We start from the raw sequence: 21,116 nt of genomic DNA, 5'->3' as shown, positions 1-21,116 counted from the left end.
TTTTAGTATTTAAAAATTGGTCAGAGATTGAAGAAGTTTGATGTTGAAAATGCAACTTACAGGCAAAATTATTAAAATAATCCTCTGAGTAATATATATATATTTATAGAGAATGAGAGTATTGGGCATTTACATATAGAACAATAGTTTCACACAGAATTACAGATGAATAAAAGTAGTAAATGTATTTTTTGTAAATTCTTGTAAACATCATGGTTTGTGTTTTTTCTTGTCTGAACTGGATGTGGATTCTGGTCCAGAGTTGAGTATGTGAGCTCTCCTTTACTAATACAGTTATTACCATATCACCTAGTTGTGGTTTTCTTCAAATATTTTTTAGCACCAAAGCAGCAAAACCTTTGAATATCTTCCAAAACTAACAAGACCTGCATGTCTTGTTACACGACACTGTAGGGTCCCTGACAAGCTCCTTCAGCAGCAGACTGTTACACTCTTGGTGTAAGAAGGAGAGGTTCCGCAAGTCCTTCATCCCGACCACTATCAGGCTTTACAACACCTGCATTACCTGAAATCATGTGGTTATAGTCACTGTGGTCACTGTTTACCCCCTGCAATATTATATTATTTATATCACTTCACTTACTTTGAAATATTTTTTATATAATTTTTCAGGTCACATTACACTGCAATATTTATTTTTCTTATCTTGTATAAAACCTTGCACTGTTATTTATATTTATTTTTTACCACTTACTTCGCAATATTTCTTACAACAGTACTGTTTGTATATTTGTGTCTTATTCCTTTGTTGATTGTTTTTTCCTTGTTATTGTGTTTCTGCCTTTCTATTTTTCAAATTCCGTGGTGTATATTACACTTTCTGCTGCTGTAACGGGTGAATTTCCCCGTTGTGGGATAAATAAAGTATAATCTAATCTAATCTAATCTAATGTTCTACTATATTTTCAATTGCTCATATGTGCTGAGTGCTGATTGATTCTGGCCTAGTGTCATGTACTGTATATGAACTTTCCTTTATTTATACAATGCTTTCAAATCTATCACCAGCTCACCAAGTTTTGATTTTCTTCATATTTTTAATATGGAAGGAGTAAAACTTTTAAATAAAGAATAACTTTCCAACCCTTCAATGATTTAAAAAAATTGATGGCACAGAACTTTTTACATAATAGACATAAAGCTAAACTGAGCTTTTTAAGCTTGGCCCCAACTTTAAATTAAATTATTTGCATACATGTTTACTTCATTGACCAATCAGGACTGACATAAACTGGATTGGAGAAAAAAGATACGTATTAATCAGACACAAAACACAGACAGTTTTCCTGTGACTTTATTTCGTCAGCAATTCCTAACAGTGGCAAGCAGAACAGGCACGGAGCTTTACAGCGTTAAATATACAGAGACCTTCAAGTGTGCATGTTAAGTACTTTTACTAGTGTACAGTTTGATGGCTGAGGAAAAGGGATATTTATTGATCAATGCACTGAGGGCGCAAACAGGGAAATGAGACAAAAAGCATCAGTAAGATTATTGTGAGCGCATAAATCCATGTTACTTTTTCATCTCAAGGATTCCACTTCCTGGGCCTCGTCTCTTCGCACTGCAGATGTTACAAAACTGCACTCCTGGGATCTGGGAAAAAGTACGTGAGATTCTCAGATAAAATAACTCAACACCAAAGAAAACAAATAGTGTGATGCGTTGTGCAACGAATAATACAGACTACAGGGTCGTCACTTACTGTTCCCGCAGATGGTAAACACTCCTTGTGAAACATGTGTCTGCAGTGAAACACCACCACACAGAAGGGTTTGGCCATGTCTGAAAAACACACAAGTGAAGCAAAAATGAGCACAGAATAGCTTTTAGGTGCAACATTAAAATAATCTTCAAAAAAAGAGAACTAACCTGAGGGTAATATTGTCGCATGACATGACTCGCAGATGTTCTCATCTGAAAAGAAAAGCACAGAAACACATTCATGAGTTCAGTGCAATTCATCTCCGCTGCCGCTGAACAAAATAACAAAAAAACAAAAACAACACACCCACCATCGACCCTGACTCCTCTCATCTGGGTTCGATGCATCTTCTGGAGCAGAGAGAGGGAGTCTGCCACCAGGATCTTTTTGCATCCTTCTCTCAAAAGAATCTTATAAACAGGAAAAACAAAAGCCAAAACGATCAGATGAATCAACAACTCTCTCAGTTATTTTAAACAAATGCTAAATACCATAATGTTCATGAAGATAGGATTTACTGCAAGACGTTCATATAGGAATGATTTTTGTCAATCCAAGAGAAGCAGGCCTAACCTGTAGATTGTAGTCCTGGAGGATCTTCACTAGAGAATCTCTGAGGTTCGGGATCTCCATGCCTTCTTTTATGCGGTGGATGAGCAGAATGGGATCCACGTGAGTGCCAATGTTATTGAGGAGTCCAGTGATGAACGCTAGAATCAATAAAAAAAAAAAAGGTTTAAGAAAACAGGGCAGGTGTTGAGCATAAGTGAGTCCACGTCAGTGAGTGGTGTCGTACGTGGTTTGTCGATAGAGTAAGAGATGAGATCCTCCCACAGCTCTGCATCGTCCTGCTCTTTAGCAAACTCTATGGCCTTGTCCACGTCCCCCAGCTCCTCCATGATCATCTGCAGGGCTCTTCTGCAGTTCCCCATCCTGCCTGTGAGCGACATGCTGGTTTAGATTCCTTTGCCTCATTTCAATTAGATCAGATGTGCACGTTAATTAAGACTTACTGAGCAGGAAGACGGTCTCCTCTACAAAGTTCCTCTGCTGACAGATCTCCAGAGCCTGGATGGAAGACACATAGAATAATTACCTTGTAATAACTGATGTTTTCTGGGAACTTGAATGGGTGGCAGGATGACGTACCTTTTCAAGAGGGCAGTGTGTGCTGTCTCTCAGGAAAGGTAAAAGATTCGGTCGGTCATATTCGGCATACAGGCCTATCTGTCTCTCGTGGTACCTTTGTCCTTTGTGGTGGTCCCGCTTGAACAATTTATGGAGGTACTGTGGTAAAAAAAAAAAAAAAAAAAAAGGTTTGTTAACCTCGCTGTTTGAGTTTACTTTGTGCGCTATTGTGTATGAATTTACGCTCATTTACCACATGCAGAAGCTCAGGTCTGTCTGCTAGCTCCTCCACCACTCTGTCTGTCTGGTATAGTGAAGGAAAAATAATCAGTGTGCAGCATCCTTTAACAGAACAATCATAACAAGATTCAAGGACGCCAGATACTCACTGATATCTTGTCTTCATTGTCCAGAAGCATGTCAACGGCTTTCTGACAAGATAAATTCACACAGTATGTCACTTAACTAGAAAAGCAGTGAATCAAATTAACATGTCTTCGGTCAGTATCAACTCTTCACCTCTTTGTCGAAGTCCATGAGGAGTACGATCTTATCCTCTATGGAGGAGAACAGGTTGTGTTTGTGGATGAGCTGGTAAACATCTTTGTGCCTCAGTCTCAGGTAGATTTCTAAGGCTCTGTCGTACCGCTGGTCGTAGGTGTACCTGAAGCAGCAACAAACACCAACAAGCTATGTAATGAATGTGGATCATAAGCGGTTTTATTTTAAAAAGGAATCTTATGTTAGGATCACTCACAGCTCAGCCAGGGTGGTGAGCAAGGTGCTGTTGGTGGGATCCTTCTTCAGGTGATCATTGACAGCCTGCACAATGGCCATGTTATTATAAAGCTCCCCCGGCCACTCTCGGATGAGTGTGGCGAAACCCTTTGTGGAAACAAAGAAAGAGAGACGCACAGACTATTAGCTGGTGTTCAACAACCAACCAAACAACAATCGATATGGCCAAAGGCTATCAAGACTAGTGCAAGCACCTCATAGTCAGTTTTTAGAAATTCATGTAGGATCATTTCGTAGATGGCCGGTCTGAGACGTAGATCTCCTCTTGGTAAATACTGACTGATGGCCTGGAATCAGAGAGAGGTGGATGACTATTGATAATGAGCTGGTACGGGGTAAGAAGACACAACTTTCCATAGAGAATGCATCACATTCCTTTGTAGTCTTATATAACTACAGTAACTTTTGTTAACAATGTCATTAAGACTTACAGCCACCAAGGCTTACCTTCAGCTGTCCGATGGTCTTGAACCTGTAAACTTCATTCTCCCACAGTTCCATGTTTTTCCCAAGAACCTTTTGACACTTCCTGCATTGAACAACGCACGGAAATCATTCAAATAGCAAAAAAAGAAGATACTGCTTCTTGACTTTGGTGGCGAATAGAGACAATTCAAATGGCACCAAGGTATAAAACTAGTGTGGATGTTCCTACTTTGAATAAACATAAAAAAGAAATACAAATAAAACACAACAGATGTCATCAAAACGTGTACGTAGAGTATTAATATAAGGTTAAAATTCCTTATTAAGTAAATTGTAAATTCTCTGTATTATGGAGTAGCCTACAGAAAGATATATAATTTTTGGATTTGGGAAATAATTTTTTTTAAATCAAGGTTGAGTTTAATACAAGCAATGTAGAAACATCAGAATATTAACGTCTCCATGGTGTAATTTAAGGATAACAACTTAAAGATTCCATCATTTATTACACATTCTGTAATAAAGTTCAATAAAGTCATTATAATAAATGATTCCTATGTAATCCTAAATATAAACTGAAACCACTGCAATTTGCTAACTGAATCATCTCAAACTTCTGATAAATGAATTGTTGATTCCTTCTTAAATGTCCCACGTCTGCAAGACATGTACGCCTACCTCGCAGCAGTGTCGTAGTCTCCCTTCTCCACTAAGTGATTGATGTAAGCCATCCCAATCTTCTGAATTTCGTGCCTCTTTATGTTCTTGAAGCTGATCTCTGCGGCCATCAGTGCCTCCTGTCACCGTTAAACCACATTAACAGGACATGAAATTAAACTCTGACATTGCAGCCTGTAACCTTTAGCAGCATTCATAAAACCCAACAACACAAACCTCATATTTCTTCTTTTCCATCAGCCAGTCAATATGGTCGTCCTGGTCTCGCTCCTTGGCCACAACGATGTCTTTGGGACTGATGATGTAGAAGAGCGACTCTCCCTCCGAATGCTCTGTTAATGAAAATACATTTATGCCTCCGCGTACTGCGCATTACCGCTGACATTTCATACTCGGTGCATAATAAAATCAGTACGCAGCAGAGGGCTGCGTGACATTTCTGTGAGGGCGGTTTTTATAGTCTCACCGAGCCGGTAGTCTCTGCACTCGTTGTCTTGGAAGTTGCGCACCGTCAGCGCGTCTGAGGAGATTTCCTCGCAGGTCTCCGAGAGAGGCTGGATGATGTCGAGGCGAGGCCGCGCACGGAACTCCTCGTCCTGCGCCCACGTGTAATGGGTTACTTTTCCATATCTCAGTTTGACATATACTGTGTGTTTAAAAGTGACACTGTTACCATTTGGTCAGAGTTTTCCTTCACGAAGAAGAGAGCGACGAGCTGATCTGCTAGCGGTGCCAGACCACTGATGAAGAACTCGGTCTCAAACGCAGAAGCTGTTCAGAAGAAACACAAAAAAATCTTAGTAATATTTCTCATGTGAAGTTTAGAAGTTCTCCTCCTGTTTTCTCCTTGTTTTGAAGTTTTTACTCACTGAAACATGAACCTAAAATCAAATATACACCAATCAGCCACAACATTAAAATCACCAGCTGGTGAAGTGAAGAACTTTGATGATCTCATTAGGGTGTCATGTTCTTCTGTTAAAACTGGGACCTGGCATTTATGTGGATGTGACTGTGATATGGAGCACTACCTGAACATTTTTGCAAACCAAGCACACCCCCATGGCAATGGCAAGGGGGTGTTCACTCACTCCACAACACAGTGGCCAGTCTGAGGAGTACCATCAGCAATGGAGTCATTCAACCTGAATGCACCACAGAACACCACAGGAAGTCATTCCTGCCTGTGGCCATCAAACTCTATAACTCTTCCTGTTGAGCGTTGGTGACTCTTAACATTTCAGACCCGACTATAACTTAATGTAACCATCCTCTGCTGATTTACTCTATCTCCTTGTAACTGTCACTTTATGGTAGCAACTGCAACAATTTCCCTGAAGGATTACTAAAGTATTCTGATCCTGATTTATTGCACCCCAGTGCCATATGTTCCCCAGATAAGTGTTACATGCGCACCCAACTAGCCATATGACGTAAAAGAAAATGTGATTTATCAGACCAGGCCACCTTCTTCCATTGCTCTGAGGTCCTGTTGATGTTTACATGCCCATTGTAGGTGCTTTCTACAGTGGATAGGGGTCAGCCTGGACACCCTGACCAGTCTGCGTCTACACAGCCTCACACAAAACACACTGTGATCTACTGTGTTCTGCCATCTTTCTATCAGAAACAATATGAGCTATAGTAGCTCGTTCGCTGGATTAGACCACATGGGTCATCCTTTGCTCCCCTTGGTCACAAATGACCCTGTCACTGGTTGAGCGCTCTTCCTGCCTTGGACCACTTTTGATTGGTATTGATCACAGCCGCCCTATCAGATGCTCTGAGCCAGTTGTGAGGTGTCACAATTTGGTCTTTGTCAAAGTCGCTCAGATCCTCCAGCCTGCCCATTTTCCCTGTTTCTAAGATCAGCTTTGGGGCCTAATATATCTCGCTCACACACTTCACCTGTCATAATGATATGGCTGATCGGTGTATTGTGGATTCTTAACACATTTCTATAAAACTGCTGGTTGTGTTTTGATGTTTTATCTTCACAAAACCCAAAAGAATCCTTTTTTTCCCCCAAGTCACGGCTGCTAAATAACTCTATCTAATTAAGTCTGACTTCTAGATGTGAGGTCCTGTTTTTAAATGCTGCCTTCAGGTGGTGTTGTGTTTATAATGTGGTATTCACAATCTAATAAGTGGAAATTTTCTGATAAGATCCGAGCCCACAAGTTGCATTTCAAGGCAGCAACAGTACTGAAGTTTCTGCTTTTACTCGTACACCCGGAAAAATGACTGGGTTTTTGAAGGAAGCCTCCTGTTGGGTGCGTTGTCTAAATGTCCCAGAAATTATCCTTCTGTGCAGATACATTGTTTAATAATTGTTTTTGTCTATTTCACAGTGTGCAGTCTCATATTCGAAGACCAAAATGACTATATTCCTGGTGTGTGGTGTGTGTTATACCTATTTCCACATAGCGACTGGGCAGATCTCTCATTTCAGTTGGATTTCGCTCTTTCACGACACAAATCTGAAGAGAAACGAGAAAATAACATTGAAAAACAGCAACAATACACCTCTAATAATAGTTTGAACACGCAAAAAAAACAAACCCAGACCTTAATGGAGGTGCCCCAGCCAACAATGAGAGTGGCGTTGTCTTTCCAGCAGAGGCTGCACGGGTACATGTCGGGCCTCAGACTGATGTTATCCCTCAACACATTGGTGATCCGCTGTTTTGTGCTGATGTCATAGATTTTGACTCCCTAAAAGAATTGAGGGTGTTCAAACATAGTGTGTACAGTATGACTGTGTAGTTATGTGGCTTTAACAGAACACTCACCACATTGTTGGCCCATGCAATCAGGTTGGCCCTCCACTGGATATTAGTGATCATGCCTTCGCCTTCATGTAGGAGCGAAGTCTTCCAGCGATTCAGCCAGTTTCTTTCGTACAGAAGGAGCTTGAAGGTAGAAAACAGGACATTTAGCATCACACAGTGAGCATTTCAAATGACTCAGGTGTGCAGTAGTGCAGCCCCGCCTACAGAGGGCAGTAGATGAACAGCACATTGAACGGGAACTGGTAAGTGCATGAAGCAGCTTTATAGATTTAAATTAAACCAGATTTTCCTCCTCATATGCAGACTTAATTCCACTTCAGGGGGTTTAAGCGCAGAGAAAATGAAGACAGATTGTTCATTTGGCTCCATCTGAGCAGGAAAAGCTTCACATTAACTGGTGGGAGAAAAAAGTCATTTTAAAGATTCCCATGGCCGATGAAAGGAAGTGTTGGAAATGCATTGCATTACAAGCATGAATACATATATTCTTCTCACTCTCATCATGATGGTTACACACCATTTATTATTGACACTGCGGGTGGCGTAGACATAAGCATTTAAATACGTTATGTTTTCATGCTATGTATTTACTGTCCCGTCTCTTTTGTGGCACAGACAGCCTCAGTCGCAGCTGTTCAGGCCTTGTTCTGTACATGCCGCAGAGGGCAAAGCCTGTCATTCACATTCCGTGCATTGTTACTGTCCTTACTTTATGAACTGATACAAAAAGACCCCCCCACCAAAAAAACAGTGCATAATATTACCAAGGAGGCCGAGAGAAGGTTGTGTTGGCTCTTTAATTCAGCAGTTGGGCTATGTTAATAAACAGTTTGCTCCACAAAGAGATGATATGACAAAAGAACTGGGGAGACAAAATTGAATTTCCTTTGACAGGATGTGGCTCCCGTTGAGGCTTATTGATTTTCATCACAGGCACCTTGTGGAGGCCTTCACAACTTGGAACTGAGAGGAATCAGCACCAATTGAAAGAAAATGGCAAAGTAACACTAACAATGGAGTTTCATGGAAAAAGTTTTCCCTCACATTTGTTGTATAAATGTCAGTATGCTTTATTTATAGACGGCTGTGCAATGACGCCACATCGGCGCAGTTCATAGTAGCGTAGCGGGCGCGTTGTAATAGGTAGCTGGCTTTACTTCTGAGCAACAAAATGACAAATCTGATGTCTAAAATACTTCTCACCTTCGGCGGTGACATACCCACCAGAGGCAATGCAAAGGAAAGAGATTACTGTATGCGCCCGGAAATCCTAAGACTATGTTCCCTCTTGATAATGACATCTATTTGCCGTGCTTGTGAAGCATTGCCTTTCCAACACTGTTGAGCGAACAGCACTTTGTGAAAATGGGCAGCTCTCCCGAGAGCACTCCAGCAAAGAGACAGAAAAGTAAGAGCCTTTCACACCAGACAAAGGCCCGTGCATTGCCTTCAGCCGAGCCAAAGTGAGACGGTTTGCGGGATTCGGTTTCACCCGGACACAATCAGGATGAATTATTGCAGCAGGAAATGTCTAAAAATGGCGAAAACTATATGTAATGACCGCAGGAGTAAAAAGTACTGTTCAAACCTACCTTGTTGCCCCCAGTGACAAACTGCTTGTAGTTTGATCTGCTGAACTGGGGGTGTAATGCAACCACCTGAGAAAAAAGGTTTGACTGTTTAGAAGAGTGAATTCATTTTTTTATACAAGAGAAAGAAACAAACAAAAAAAAAAAAACTTACTTTGATGGGACAGTCGAAGTTGTCATGGAAGCCCTCTCTTGTATAGAGGCCGAATACTTGAACCTGAAGCGGAAACAAGGCGTCAAAACAGCAAGCAAAGGTGAATAACTCAGAGATTTCTACTTTAATTGCTGCCTCTGCAACTATCTGAGGCCAGCGGGGGGAAGTGCGGTCAGAAAATACTTTGATTGGCTCCCTACTTCTCCGCTGGGTCGCCAATTAGTGGACAAGTTGATTCTTTGAACCCTGCAGGGTTTAGAACACAAGTCCTAATCTTGTCCTCAGTAGGCTACAGTAGACTCTAATGTACTATAAGAGATCATGACACCCACTTTTCTGTTATCTGGAAAAAGATGGGGGCATAATATAAAACTCTGATGCTATCTCCCGCCTTGATCCGTGCCAGTGAGTTTGGATTAAGTTAGATTTCAAGGGATTAACAGCCAACTGAATTGGCAAACAATTGCTGTAGCGTTGACGTTAATTGTGTGCTCCACTTTTTTGCGCGACAAGATCTTGTTTTTGCCACCAGAAGGGCTGGGAGTATGGGGGGGGGGGGGGGGGGGGGATATCAGAGAGCATATCTTGACTGCAAAAATCTATGGTGGATGGTGGTAATGATGAGTAGAGACAAGATAACAGCAAGGCGGAGAACATGGAGAAGGGTATCCATAGACGGATGATGGCTGACTGACAGCTCAACGGATCTGAGTGCAATCCTTTCCCCTGCTCTTCAAAACTGTTACAAGCTTTTTATAAATTCTAGCAAAAAAAAAAAAAAGATGGGTGTAGATAAGAAGATAAAACTCCAGGTTAATGCTCTGATTTATGGAAGAAGTGCCTCAATTCACCCCCTCAAGTTCCAAATCATTAGCATAAGGTCTAAAGCTGATAAGGTTATATGAATCTGAGGATAAATTATGGAAGATGAAAACCCCTGATTGGCGATTCTCTTCCCAAGGACCAGTAACCAGCGGCGATGAGTGGCGAGATCTCACCTTCCCATCCTCGGAGCAGATGCCCACATGCTCTCCACTTTCATCCAGACTGATCTGGTTGATCTTCACTGAACTCTGCGGAGACACAATATCACGGCATCTTTTTTTAGAGGCGGGGGAATATATCTTTGTGGCCGGCCAAATGTTGCCGACTGACATTTTACCCCAACTAAGTGAAATGCCAGGAAAAGCAATAGGTGAAAAAAAATAAAATAATGTTGGTATGTAATGCATGCATGGTCCCATATGTGTCAATGCATAGAGAGTGCATTAATACTGAAGTCCCTGCACTCCTGATGCTTTTAAATTTAGGACTCTTAAGATAAAAGGATCAGACAAATGGAATAAATTACAGCAAATGCCACTTTAAAAACATCCCTAAAGTGTAGACTTTTGCTTATCATACATCTACAATTTCCGAAGCGTAGTAGCTCTGCCTATTTGGTATACATTGTGAATCCTTTTCTTCTTTTCAGTGTCTTTTCCGTTTAGTGGAAAACTTTGTTGTTTCTTTCAGGAAACGACTGATAACTGGCAGTAAGTTCTTTTTAGGTGAGTAGCACTTGAATCAGCATGCTCAGTGGGAACACTGCTGTCAGAAGTGCAGGTACAGTAATGTAAAACTGCTCCTTTGTGCCGACCAAATCAGCCCTGATTACAGGATTTTTTTTGACTTGCAAATTAAATTATTGTTCAGAGTTCATTTCCTGCAGATTGAGCAAGCAGAAACTTATGGGGACAAAAATCAGACATGGAATTTAATGAAACTAAATATGTCTCCTTGCTTCCCTGTGAGATCTAAACTATATTATTTTGTCTAAATACTGACATCTTGTCCTTTGTGCTCTGTCTTGAATTGTGCAGTTATCTTACAGGACAATTCTGGCATTGTTTAGACTCGGTATGTTTAAGAACAACTACTCTTAGCTTGAGAAAATGATTCCAAATATATTCCTGCCGATTTGGAGCAGCTTTGAAAATGCCTCTAAATCTTCAGAGTGTTGGCTATTTCTAAAATACTAACTACAGTATAGTCTCTCTAACTTTCTCAAACATGAGGACTCTTAATAACAAGTAAACAGTAGAACAAGCAACACAAGACAATATAATATCAGAAATATATATGAAGTATGTTCACATACTCCGCTGAGTACGCTTGAATGCTAACATTTGCTAATTAGCTGTAAATATAAAGTACAGCAAAAAGGGAAAGCAGAATCTGGTTTTGAACCAAAGGAAAATTTATAACTGATGACAGCAAGTTAAATAACTAACAGAGCGATTACAGTTCATCCTCTGAGGACCACGAATGTCCGAATATCATAGTAGATATACTTCAGAATGGGCAGATTAACACACCATAAACCTTTCTCAGATATGCAGACTAGTAACAATGAGGTTAACGACCTTTAATAACAGTCGTCTTTGTTTCTGGAATATAACATAAGAAACAACACAAGATGAGGACTATATTTAGCAGGTTTACTTGCTTAGCTCACTCTGTTAGCATGCTAACATGTGCTAATTAGCCAAGTACAGCAGGGGAGGGAAACATCAGTATTTTGTTAAGATGAACTGATGACAACAAAGTTCATACAGTTCATCCTCTGAACCCATGAATGTGCAAACCAAATGACTCTCAACAATAATGGCTTTACTAGAAGCAACACAAGTGTAAGTTTACCATGTTTGCACGCTTAGCTAAGCATGCTAACATGTTATATTTGAAAAATAAAGCATGGGAATGTTATTTATTTTGCAGGTATTTGGTTAAGAGTGATGGCAGCAAGTAACGGAATCGCCAAATTGATTGTAGTTTCAACATGTGATGCATGAATGTCCAAATTTTATTGCCGTATTTCAGTATGGACCAAGATGGTGAAATAATTAACGTGCCACTAACGAGGTATTACATGTATTGGAGACCTTAAGAATTAAATCATTATAACACGAAGGACTTCATCACTTACAATTTCAAACTTCTGAGTTACGTTTCCTTGGATGTCCAACAGGAAAACCTTTCCAAAATGTGTACCTAGGGCAAGAAACTGAAGAGAGACAAAATATAAATGAAACCAGGAGACACTTGAAAGCAATTCCAGATTTTGGAACAAAATCTGTGTTTATGAAGGCTGTGGGAGAGGATAAAAAAAAAAATAATATTTCCTGGAGCTGCAGTGACATGGGCAGAGTGGGGATTGGGTGGGCTTGGAGGCAAAACTGTGAAATTGCAGGGGGTGGAAAAGCCCTATTTATTAAAGCAGACAGTGTGAAATGGCATTTTTTTCCTCAAATTAAAATGCTTAAGCATAATAAATGCACTGTACATTTGACTTCTTGCCATGCTCCCCATGCAGCCCAATCACCTCCCTGCCCAGCACAGAGCTATTATTTCTACTGAGCGGCAACTGGTTTCTGTGTTTTGTGCTTCAGCAGAAGTGCATGTGTGCATATGTATGTGTGTGTGCAAGTGTGTACGTGAGTCCACTGGGACAAAAAAATTATAGAAACTGGGGGCTTTTGGCATTAGATTAAGTGTGTGTTCTTCCACCCCAGCCCCTGCTCCGTGCCCTTCTCCTAATCCCCCTCCCTTCTAGACCAGCATGTGGATGTGCGGCGAGCCTACCATGCTTCAGTGCAGTCTATAATGAAATGCTTATATTTACAGGCACAGCTGAGCATGTCAGACAGAGCCTCTGCAATCTCCCCAAATAAAATAACCAAAAATAAATAAATAAAGGGTTCAACCTTGTGAGGCGGAGCGACTTTTAAAGGGATTTATCAGAATGGAATTGTTCAAATGAAATTCCGATTCAGACACTTAAAATATGAGGCAACATAAGGCAATATATGCTGTCGGTGGGTTTAAGGCTGTGGGAGTTTGTCACGGCGGAGGGGGGTGGTGTGACCACACAGGTAGCTGCATTGTAGAAGGTACATAAGGACAGAAATCCCAGGAATAAACGAAGCCAGATGAGATTTAGAATTTCAGCAAAGCAGTCTCTCGCTGTGGCACGGTTGCTGTTTTGAGGTTTAGAAAAAAAACAAAAAGTGAGAGCAAATTCTCAAAGCAGAAATAAATAAATGAAAATCAATAACGGTTAATAAAACATCAGGTGAGGAGACATAACTGGGTATGACTTTTGCTCTGCTCAGGCGTGCAAGTGTGCTGCCGGTGCCACGACGATTAAACATCTCGCCGAGAGTGGCCCTCTTAAAAATATCAACATTCGGCAAACAGAGGAGAGGAGCAGAAAATATGTAAGAGTGGGAATAAAAAGAGGAGAAGACAATGGCGCCTGGAGTCTTGTGATGCACCTCCCCGAGAGGAAAAGCAGCAGGAGGTGAGAAAAGAATGGGCTGCTTTTACAGATTGAACAGAAGATGACATCTCTCAAATGTGTACATAAACAATGTGAAATCTGTAGTTGAGATGGGCGGACTTGAAACTGGAATGCCCTTGTGGGTGGTGGATTATAACCTCTACCTTGTCATGGACGGTCATACAGCTGGCTGCGTCGTTCTGGAGGATTTCTGTCACTCCATTGGTGAGCCTCTCATACTTCAGCTTGGGCTCCTCCTCGCTGTCCTCCTCCTGTTTGAGAAAGTAGTCTCCTAAGTGGGCTCTCACTGCAACATTTTCTTAAAGGTATTCATAACAACAGTGTCCCCTCAGAAATCTTACAGCTGACAATGCTTTTAGAAAGCCCTCGCTGAAATTGTCCATGCAGTGACCTCTTCAAGTAACACTGTGCTCTGCCTTCAAACCTGAAGTTTTGCAAAAACTTCACGTCTCCAATGCAACTTAACTTAAAGGCAAACTGTTAGTTTTTTCACCACTAGATGGCTCTGTAGAGCAAGGATTTTTTACAAGTGGGTCCCTATTGTTGTTTTTTTGTATGCAAGCATGCAGCGATGCAGAAAACATGCGTGACAAATTCTACATATTCTATATGTATACGTTTGTTCCACTGACTGAAAGTTGATGTTGATAGTGCACAAGACAAATGTAATAATGTGTTAAAACAAAGGTAGCCAAAAGGAAGAATGCTGACTAGTAAACAGAGATTTAAAAAAATGACTTTAAATAAGATATTGAAGTGTATTTTGAGGAAGAAATACATTCAGCGCACTGTGATATTTTCATGCAATTAACTGAGGGACTTATAGCGTCATGCGTTACATATTCTTGGTTCTTATGTCTGTTTTGCTGAGAAAATGTTTTCAAAAGTCCAGTGGGAGCTATTCAAATATCTCATGGGCATGTTCAAGACTTAAAAGCACAAATTTAATCTCTAAATAATGATGCAAACAATAAAATCCTCTCATTTTACAACCTGTAACCACAGAATATCTGTCAGTTTTATTTACATGTACACATACAATATTACTGTATTAAAACTAGAGCAGTGGTTCCTACATAGTTTTCAGCAGCACTCCTACAACAACAACTAATATGTTACTAATCCGTTTTGGGAAGCTGGAGTGTTTACTGTATATGTGCACGTATGTGTATAAGGAGATAAATGTCCAAAGGCAAATTTTCATTACCTTGCATGAAATGTAGGATACATTTTTATTTTTCATCTTTTTATGAGGCCGTCCATCCCCAGTGAGATACATGGCCTTAGTCTTTTCATAAAGCAAACTTATGGTATTCTACTGTGTTACACTCTCCAGCACGAGTCAACATTTGCGGCCAGTCACAGCCTGAATATTACTCATAATTCAGTTTATAACCAATGCTGCACAGTCTGTGGCTGCCCAGAGGGTGCATCAACTCAAAACATTGTCTGCCATTATGTGCTACTGGGTTGGAGGTGGGGGACAACAGCGTGGAAAAAATGTTATTTTCAAAAACAATTCTTTCCCACTCAACAACGCCATATCTAGGCTATTTCCTGTGTATTCTGGTTGTGAGATTTCTGATGCGAGGGCATTTGTCACGGGTTTCAAAGGCGTATCAAACAACAAAGGCAAACTTCATCCCCAGAGAGAAACTACCCATTTTAAAACTTTTGCCATCTCTTGTAAGTTGCTCTTTGTTTTGTCAACTACTGAGCTGGCCTTTATTTTGTGAACGTTTTTGCCATTTTCTTTGCCAATTGGTTGTTGAACCGCAACAGGCTGAACCATTTCTTTTGTCTCAATCGGGGACAACATTCTCCTTTGAACACTGAGGACCATAGTAACTGACATTCAGGATGACAAAAAAGGGCATGATGCGCTCAAATTAAGACCATCATGCATCGACACGTCACACAGCCTCTCTGCCTTAAACACAACCTGGACACAGGTGAAAAATTAAAGGCGAAAACTGAATAAATGAATGCACAAATAAGTGTCCAATGCCTCGTTAAGGCACTTTATGACCCTCCTTTATCTGTGTTGTGGGTAACATTTTGTGACTGGATGTTTTGCCCATTACTGGGGCTACTACTACTCAGAGATTCACTAGTGAAGGTCCTCCGGGACTACAATCTGCAGGTTAGACCTGTTTCTTTTGGATTAACAAAAGGCCTTATAAAAATAAATGTTAGCATCATGAAGGTTTAGCATTTGTTTAAAATAATGGAGAGATAGAGAGCGGTTGATTCATCTGTGTTTTCATTTTGGAGGTTGTGGTTTGTAGTACTATTGAATCGTATTGTCCTGACACATGTTTCTATTGCTTTGATTTCGTCAGTGGGCTAGGCTAAATAACAGAAACACTTTGGTGTTTAATTCAATCAAATTTAACAGCACAACAAACTACATCCTCCAAAGTGACCATGCCGTTGAATGACCACGTTTCTGATGCTGTTTCAACATAAATTGAACATTATAGCAGTCATGAAGCTATGATTTAGTGCAGGGATGTTCTATTAAAATGCATTCATTTTCACTAGTGTACCTTATGAACTGGGGAGTGAGTTTATGCGAGGGTAATTTCAGAGTTTATGGCTGTAAATACACATTAATTAAGAACTTGTGGGGTGTAATTTAGCATATTTTGCGACAGAATTAAGACAATCACTCTTTCATATAAAGCAAGGATTGGACTGACGTATTCTAAATATTGTGATTATTGTAACTTCACAAGGTTGAATAGATTTTCTTTTTAAAGCAGACAAAGCTTCACACTCCTCGCTCTCTCCAGTTTGAATGTAATTCCTTTGTTTCAGGCACAGAGTGAGGAAAGTCAGAGTACTAATATACTGTTCGTACCCATTGTTTATCGGGTTTGGGTCCACTGAAGGAAACTTCATGAAAACAACACCAAGCGCAACCACTCACAAACCTGCCTTATCACTGTATCAGACTAGTCAGGACAAATTGCAAAGGTGGTGAAGTGTATGCCTCTGACTTTCAAGAGCCACAATTTTGACAAATTGTTACCCCGCTCATTCTTTTTTTCTGTGAGAGGCAGAGTGTACAGCAAACAGGGCCTCGCTGCCTTTATCCAGCGAGGCTGCTGTCAGCCTGCAACAGCAGCGACGGCAGCCGACGTCAAGCCAGCTACACAGTATTACAGTTCTCTAAGCAAATAAGTAATGAGCTGTGTGCAGCTACTTGGAGGAGACACACAATCCCAGTATGTGGTGCTGCTTCCCTGCGACTGTCTGTGTCCTACAATACAGAATACATGGTGCTCAGACAGAAAACAACACGTAGGAGCTCTTTCTGTTCACAAGCTTGGAAATGTTCTACTTTCCTTTACCTCACTCTTCCTTGAGAGAGGTGCAGGTGTCCAATGCAGCCCATCCCATATATTTTATTATATTCTCTGCTTCCTATAAAGACAAATTCCCCTTCCTGCCAGGCTGATGTGTAATGCTATATTTTATTTAGCCCACGTGTGATTCTCCGAAGCACAGGTGTACTGTAACACGCCGAAGCTCACTCGTAATATTGATGGATCTGGAAAGCTATCTGTAATTCATGAGTGTTTGACACCTCTCAAAATCTGACAAAGATCCTTCAGGGATACAGCTGTGTTGATAAAGGCTGGCTATGTATCACAGTCCTTTCAGTGGGCAGAGAGCTTTATTTGAGTTCAAAAATCAGCCATGCTTGACAGAACTACACACACCCCTGGCACCGATGATTCGATTCCTCATCGACGCACTGGTGCAACTGCATGACATTTTTAGGTCTGTCTCTTTTTAGGGGGAAAGGAAATAGCAGCACAAAATAATAATGCCACTGTGTTTCTTACCTCAGACTCATCCGTGCATTCCTCACTTGGTTTTCTTCCCTGAATAAGGGCACATATTGAGTTGCTTAAAACAAACTGATAAGACTCATCACTTATTGCAGTAAGCTTGATGTATGTGAATTTAAGCTGCAAAATTCCTAAAGAGGTTTGGTGTTTATGTTCATCACTGTAAAGCTGTAACATCCCAAATGTCTCATGTCCTGCTATAGAAATGTTAGCTAACAGTGTGCACAAATCCAAAACGCAGCTGACAATATTCCCAAATACATTTCTAATTGATTTCAATTCAGTTATGTCTAAAAACATCAACATTAGCTGGCTAGCTGTAGCATGTTGAGCTTACCTGCTCCTCCATTTCCGCCATTGCGATATAAGATTTTGTTAAATCCGAAGAGAATAGTTGTAATAGCTCAATACGCGTTTGCAAAACACATGTTAAATCTCCGCTAAATGTTTGCTTGATGTCAAAAACTCCCAATAAATAAGATTTGTTTGTTGCGGAAGCCTGCTCCCTGTCATAAGTTAAATCACATGACTGAATCAACGCCGTGAGGCATTGTGGGTATTGGAGTTGTCCAGGCTGGAAGGCGACGGCAACGGTCGAATCGAGAGGTGGAGAAGTCAATTTACAAATAAGGGCAGGTGAAAACTGAAATATGTTAACCATTATTGTATTATTTTTGTCTTTAAACCAGATAAATATTTAAACCGTTTAAACTTTCCTTTCATTTCTTTCATGTTTGAGGCAGAACGTTTGTAAAAAAATGTCCATTTCTTCGGCTGAAGCCTGCAAAGTCGTGCCAAGTAAAGGTGCGTATGTCCACAAATCATGTCTTCTTCACAAAGACGTTTAATTACTTAAACTTAAACCATTTGAACAGCTGCCAAATGCCATAAATTAAAATAGACTGTAGTCCTTGAAACTTTCCCAAAGTGGATAAAAAAGGTCGACTGCTGCTGTGATTAATCAAATGGATCCACTCAAACATTTGGTGCTAACTTTTGTCATTTGCTACTACCTAAACTTTAAGCTATCAATACTAATAATAACAACAGTTTTGTCATGCAACACTTTCCTTTTAATTTAATTTAAGTTTAGTTTACTACACTTATGTTGCATATGCACTTGAATGCAGCATATTTATCTGCAATTTTGTTTTTCTACATTGCCATGTCTGTGAAAGCATTACCACCACTTGGGACATTATTATGCAGACCAAGTGTGCAACAGTGGTATTGGAAAGGGTTTCTGATGCTTTTGTGCCCAATTTAGGAACTTTAATCAGTGGACGGTGGTCAGCGTGGACACTCTGACTGATCTGCACCCCATACAAAACAAACTGATTATACTGTGGTGTTCTGATGCCTCATTAATTCATAATAAGTGTTATTTACTTGTAGGAAAAGTCACTCATAATGCTGCGGCTGATCGGTGTGTTTAAGATGAGGCGGCGTCCATGGATAGACTAGCATAAATGCAGCTATTAGCTTACAATCATATAGGTTCAGACTTTTCTGAACTTGTCACCTATGCATGACCTTCTCTGCATTATCCCCAGAATAAACAAATACAATAATTTGACATTAAATCATCTTGAATGATTTTTAATGCGTGTTGGTGTTGGTGCTCGATCATATTGAGGTTGTTGGCTTTGTTGTTTATTTGCAGAAAAACCTGAACACAGTGGAACCCTTCAGATATTGGTCGACTCCCCAGGTCCTTCGTCACTCTGCTGACAGCTGCATACCACAGTCCGGATGAATGCCAAAGGTATGATTTGCCTCTTCTTTATTGAGATTGTCTCACACCCCCATCTTGCCTCATCCATCCTCAAGAGAATCCTAATGCACTGATACCAAAGGGGAATATTTTTTTTCTCTTTACAATCTGCTTAGCAATGATTTATTGATTGCGGCTTCCACCCTCGCAGAGAATTACCGATCCTTTTTGGGAAATCAGATTTTCACACCTTTCATGAGTGTGTATGCGGTGCAGGTCTCCAGAGACGGTGTGAGGGGAAACTGTCTTTGAGGAGCAGCGGTGTGTGAATCTCTGCGGTGTCACTCCTCTCTTGCCAATGGTTTGTCCAATGGATGGCCCTGTGATTCTCCCCACCTCTCTCTATAGTTCTGCATTATTTATTGGTTGATAAATACAGTGTCCGAGCTTGATTTCAATATGCTTTCATTCCCTTTCAAACCGCTAAAACGCATGGATCGTGCAGCCTCTCATATCATGAGCCCCTCTAAGTTATACGCATTTCATAGACAAAAAAGTAATAAAAACATCCCTTGCCCTCATAGGAGGAGTCAGATTAGTGCACTGAAAGCTTTGATGCTCCAGAATGTCAGCTCGGTGGATCGATCCGGCAGAAAACACACACACACCTGACCAATCAGAGGCGCCTATCTGTTGTGGACCTGCTGGGCACCTTGGTTTACAAGCTTCAAAGAGCTCCTTTTAATACACTGCTTTGATAGCCCTCAGCCTTCACTGACCCACCGACCATCCACTGGGGAGCATTTTAGCTTTAGTGGAGTAGAGCGGGATAACTGTTGATCATATTAACAAGCACGGAATATAAAAAAATAAAAAAAAATAAAAAATAAATCATCTAAAGTCTTGGCAATTTACACCACTGGCCTGCTATTTCAAAAGAATACAGAGGAATAAGATTAGCGAGGAATTTTACAGATTAAATCATTCAAATCATATATTTTTATATTATACATATATTATATCACAGATATCATCAACATTTGTATTTATAAGGTGATTTGGTCAAATTGCCACACATTCATTCACTGAGAGACAGGAGAACAGTTTGGTTAATAACCCTAAGGGGGAGACAAATCATCATCTAACAAACCACATTAGACGTCTCTGGATGTTTGCCCAGTGCAGAATAACACGTATGTATAGAAGGTAATTAGTGCTTTGAAATTACCGATCATTGTTGGTCTCTTATTGATGTTTTAGTTATCTTTTCTCAAAATGTATATACGGTATTTTTAACTTCTATTTAGGTAGTTATTTATCTTGCAGTGGAAAGATGTTCAGTGTTACGGCAGTAGATGGCATAGAACTGTAACACAGACTGTACAGAAAGTAAAAATAAGTAGCAGTCAGTGTTAAGTAGGCCAAAAACAATAAGGAAAAAAATCTACCATAGTTGAATATATAAAAAATAAATAAAAAACAGTCTACCATAATTTACATTTTTTTTGATGATTGGTAATTGCACAATGTACATTGGGGGATGAAAAACAGGTTTTGCAAAATTGATTTGTGTTACTCCTGGAAAACCAATCAAACGTGTGGACTAAAAAGGTGATTTATTTTATTATTCCTTTTAATGTAGCATTTAAAGCTGATTTTTAGTTTCCGATATCAGATATTATCAATTCAGGTTCAAGATTCAAGTCATATGTTAATAAAAACATGCAGAGGTGAGAAATACTGTTTCTCTTGGTCCCACTGTGCAAGGTGTATGCTGACAGGACACACACATTAACTACTATAACAACTACTGGCACTTTTAACTATACAGTGAATGTACAAAGTTATTGATACCTACAACTGCACAGGAGCTGCCTATACAATGAACAAATACTTTTGATAGATACTA

At 40.2% G+C, this 21,116-nt stretch overlaps 2 protein-coding genes across 2 annotated transcripts in view; one reads left to right on the top strand and one right to left on the bottom strand.

The window, feature by feature from the left end:
- Window positions 1-1,299: 1,299 nt before the first annotated feature.
- Window positions 1,300-18,021, bottom strand: vps41 (VPS41 subunit of HOPS complex). Its single transcript, XM_084566056.1, has 28 exons — window positions 17,831-18,021; window positions 17,488-17,526; window positions 13,777-13,884; window positions 12,260-12,337; window positions 10,290-10,364; window positions 9,292-9,354; window positions 9,141-9,206; window positions 7,549-7,668; window positions 7,325-7,471; window positions 7,170-7,236; window positions 5,430-5,527; window positions 5,223-5,352; window positions 4,973-5,088; window positions 4,757-4,875; window positions 4,100-4,181; window positions 3,847-3,939; window positions 3,612-3,739; window positions 3,374-3,518; window positions 3,244-3,285; window positions 3,108-3,158; window positions 2,876-3,013; window positions 2,740-2,794; window positions 2,523-2,663; window positions 2,300-2,436; window positions 2,037-2,136; window positions 1,894-1,938; window positions 1,727-1,806; window positions 1,300-1,617 (listed from the first exon to the last, which is right to left on the bottom strand). The coding sequence occupies exons 1-28, from the start codon at window positions 17,849-17,851 to the stop codon at window positions 1,537-1,539; spliced, it is 2,565 nt and encodes an 854-aa protein (XP_084422182.1). The 5' UTR covers window positions 17,852-18,021; the 3' UTR covers window positions 1,300-1,536.
- Window positions 18,022-18,363: 342 nt separating this feature from the next.
- pou6f2 (POU class 6 homeobox 2) overlaps window positions 18,364-21,116 on the top strand; it is a 73,930-nt gene continuing 71,177 nt past the window's right edge. The window contains exon 1 of the mRNA XM_084566367.1: window positions 18,364-19,258. The gene's annotated coding sequence lies outside the window, so the exon portion shown is untranslated. The remainder of the gene's footprint in view (window positions 19,259-21,116) is intronic.

Source organism: Chelon labrosus, assembly GCF_963514085.1.
Source record: "Chelon labrosus genome assembly, chromosome: 18".
Lineage (NCBI taxonomy): Eukaryota > Metazoa > Chordata > Actinopteri > Mugiliformes > Mugilidae > Chelon > Chelon labrosus.
Note: the sequence above shows the minus strand (reverse complement) of the source record. Positions and strands in the feature narration are given on the sequence as shown.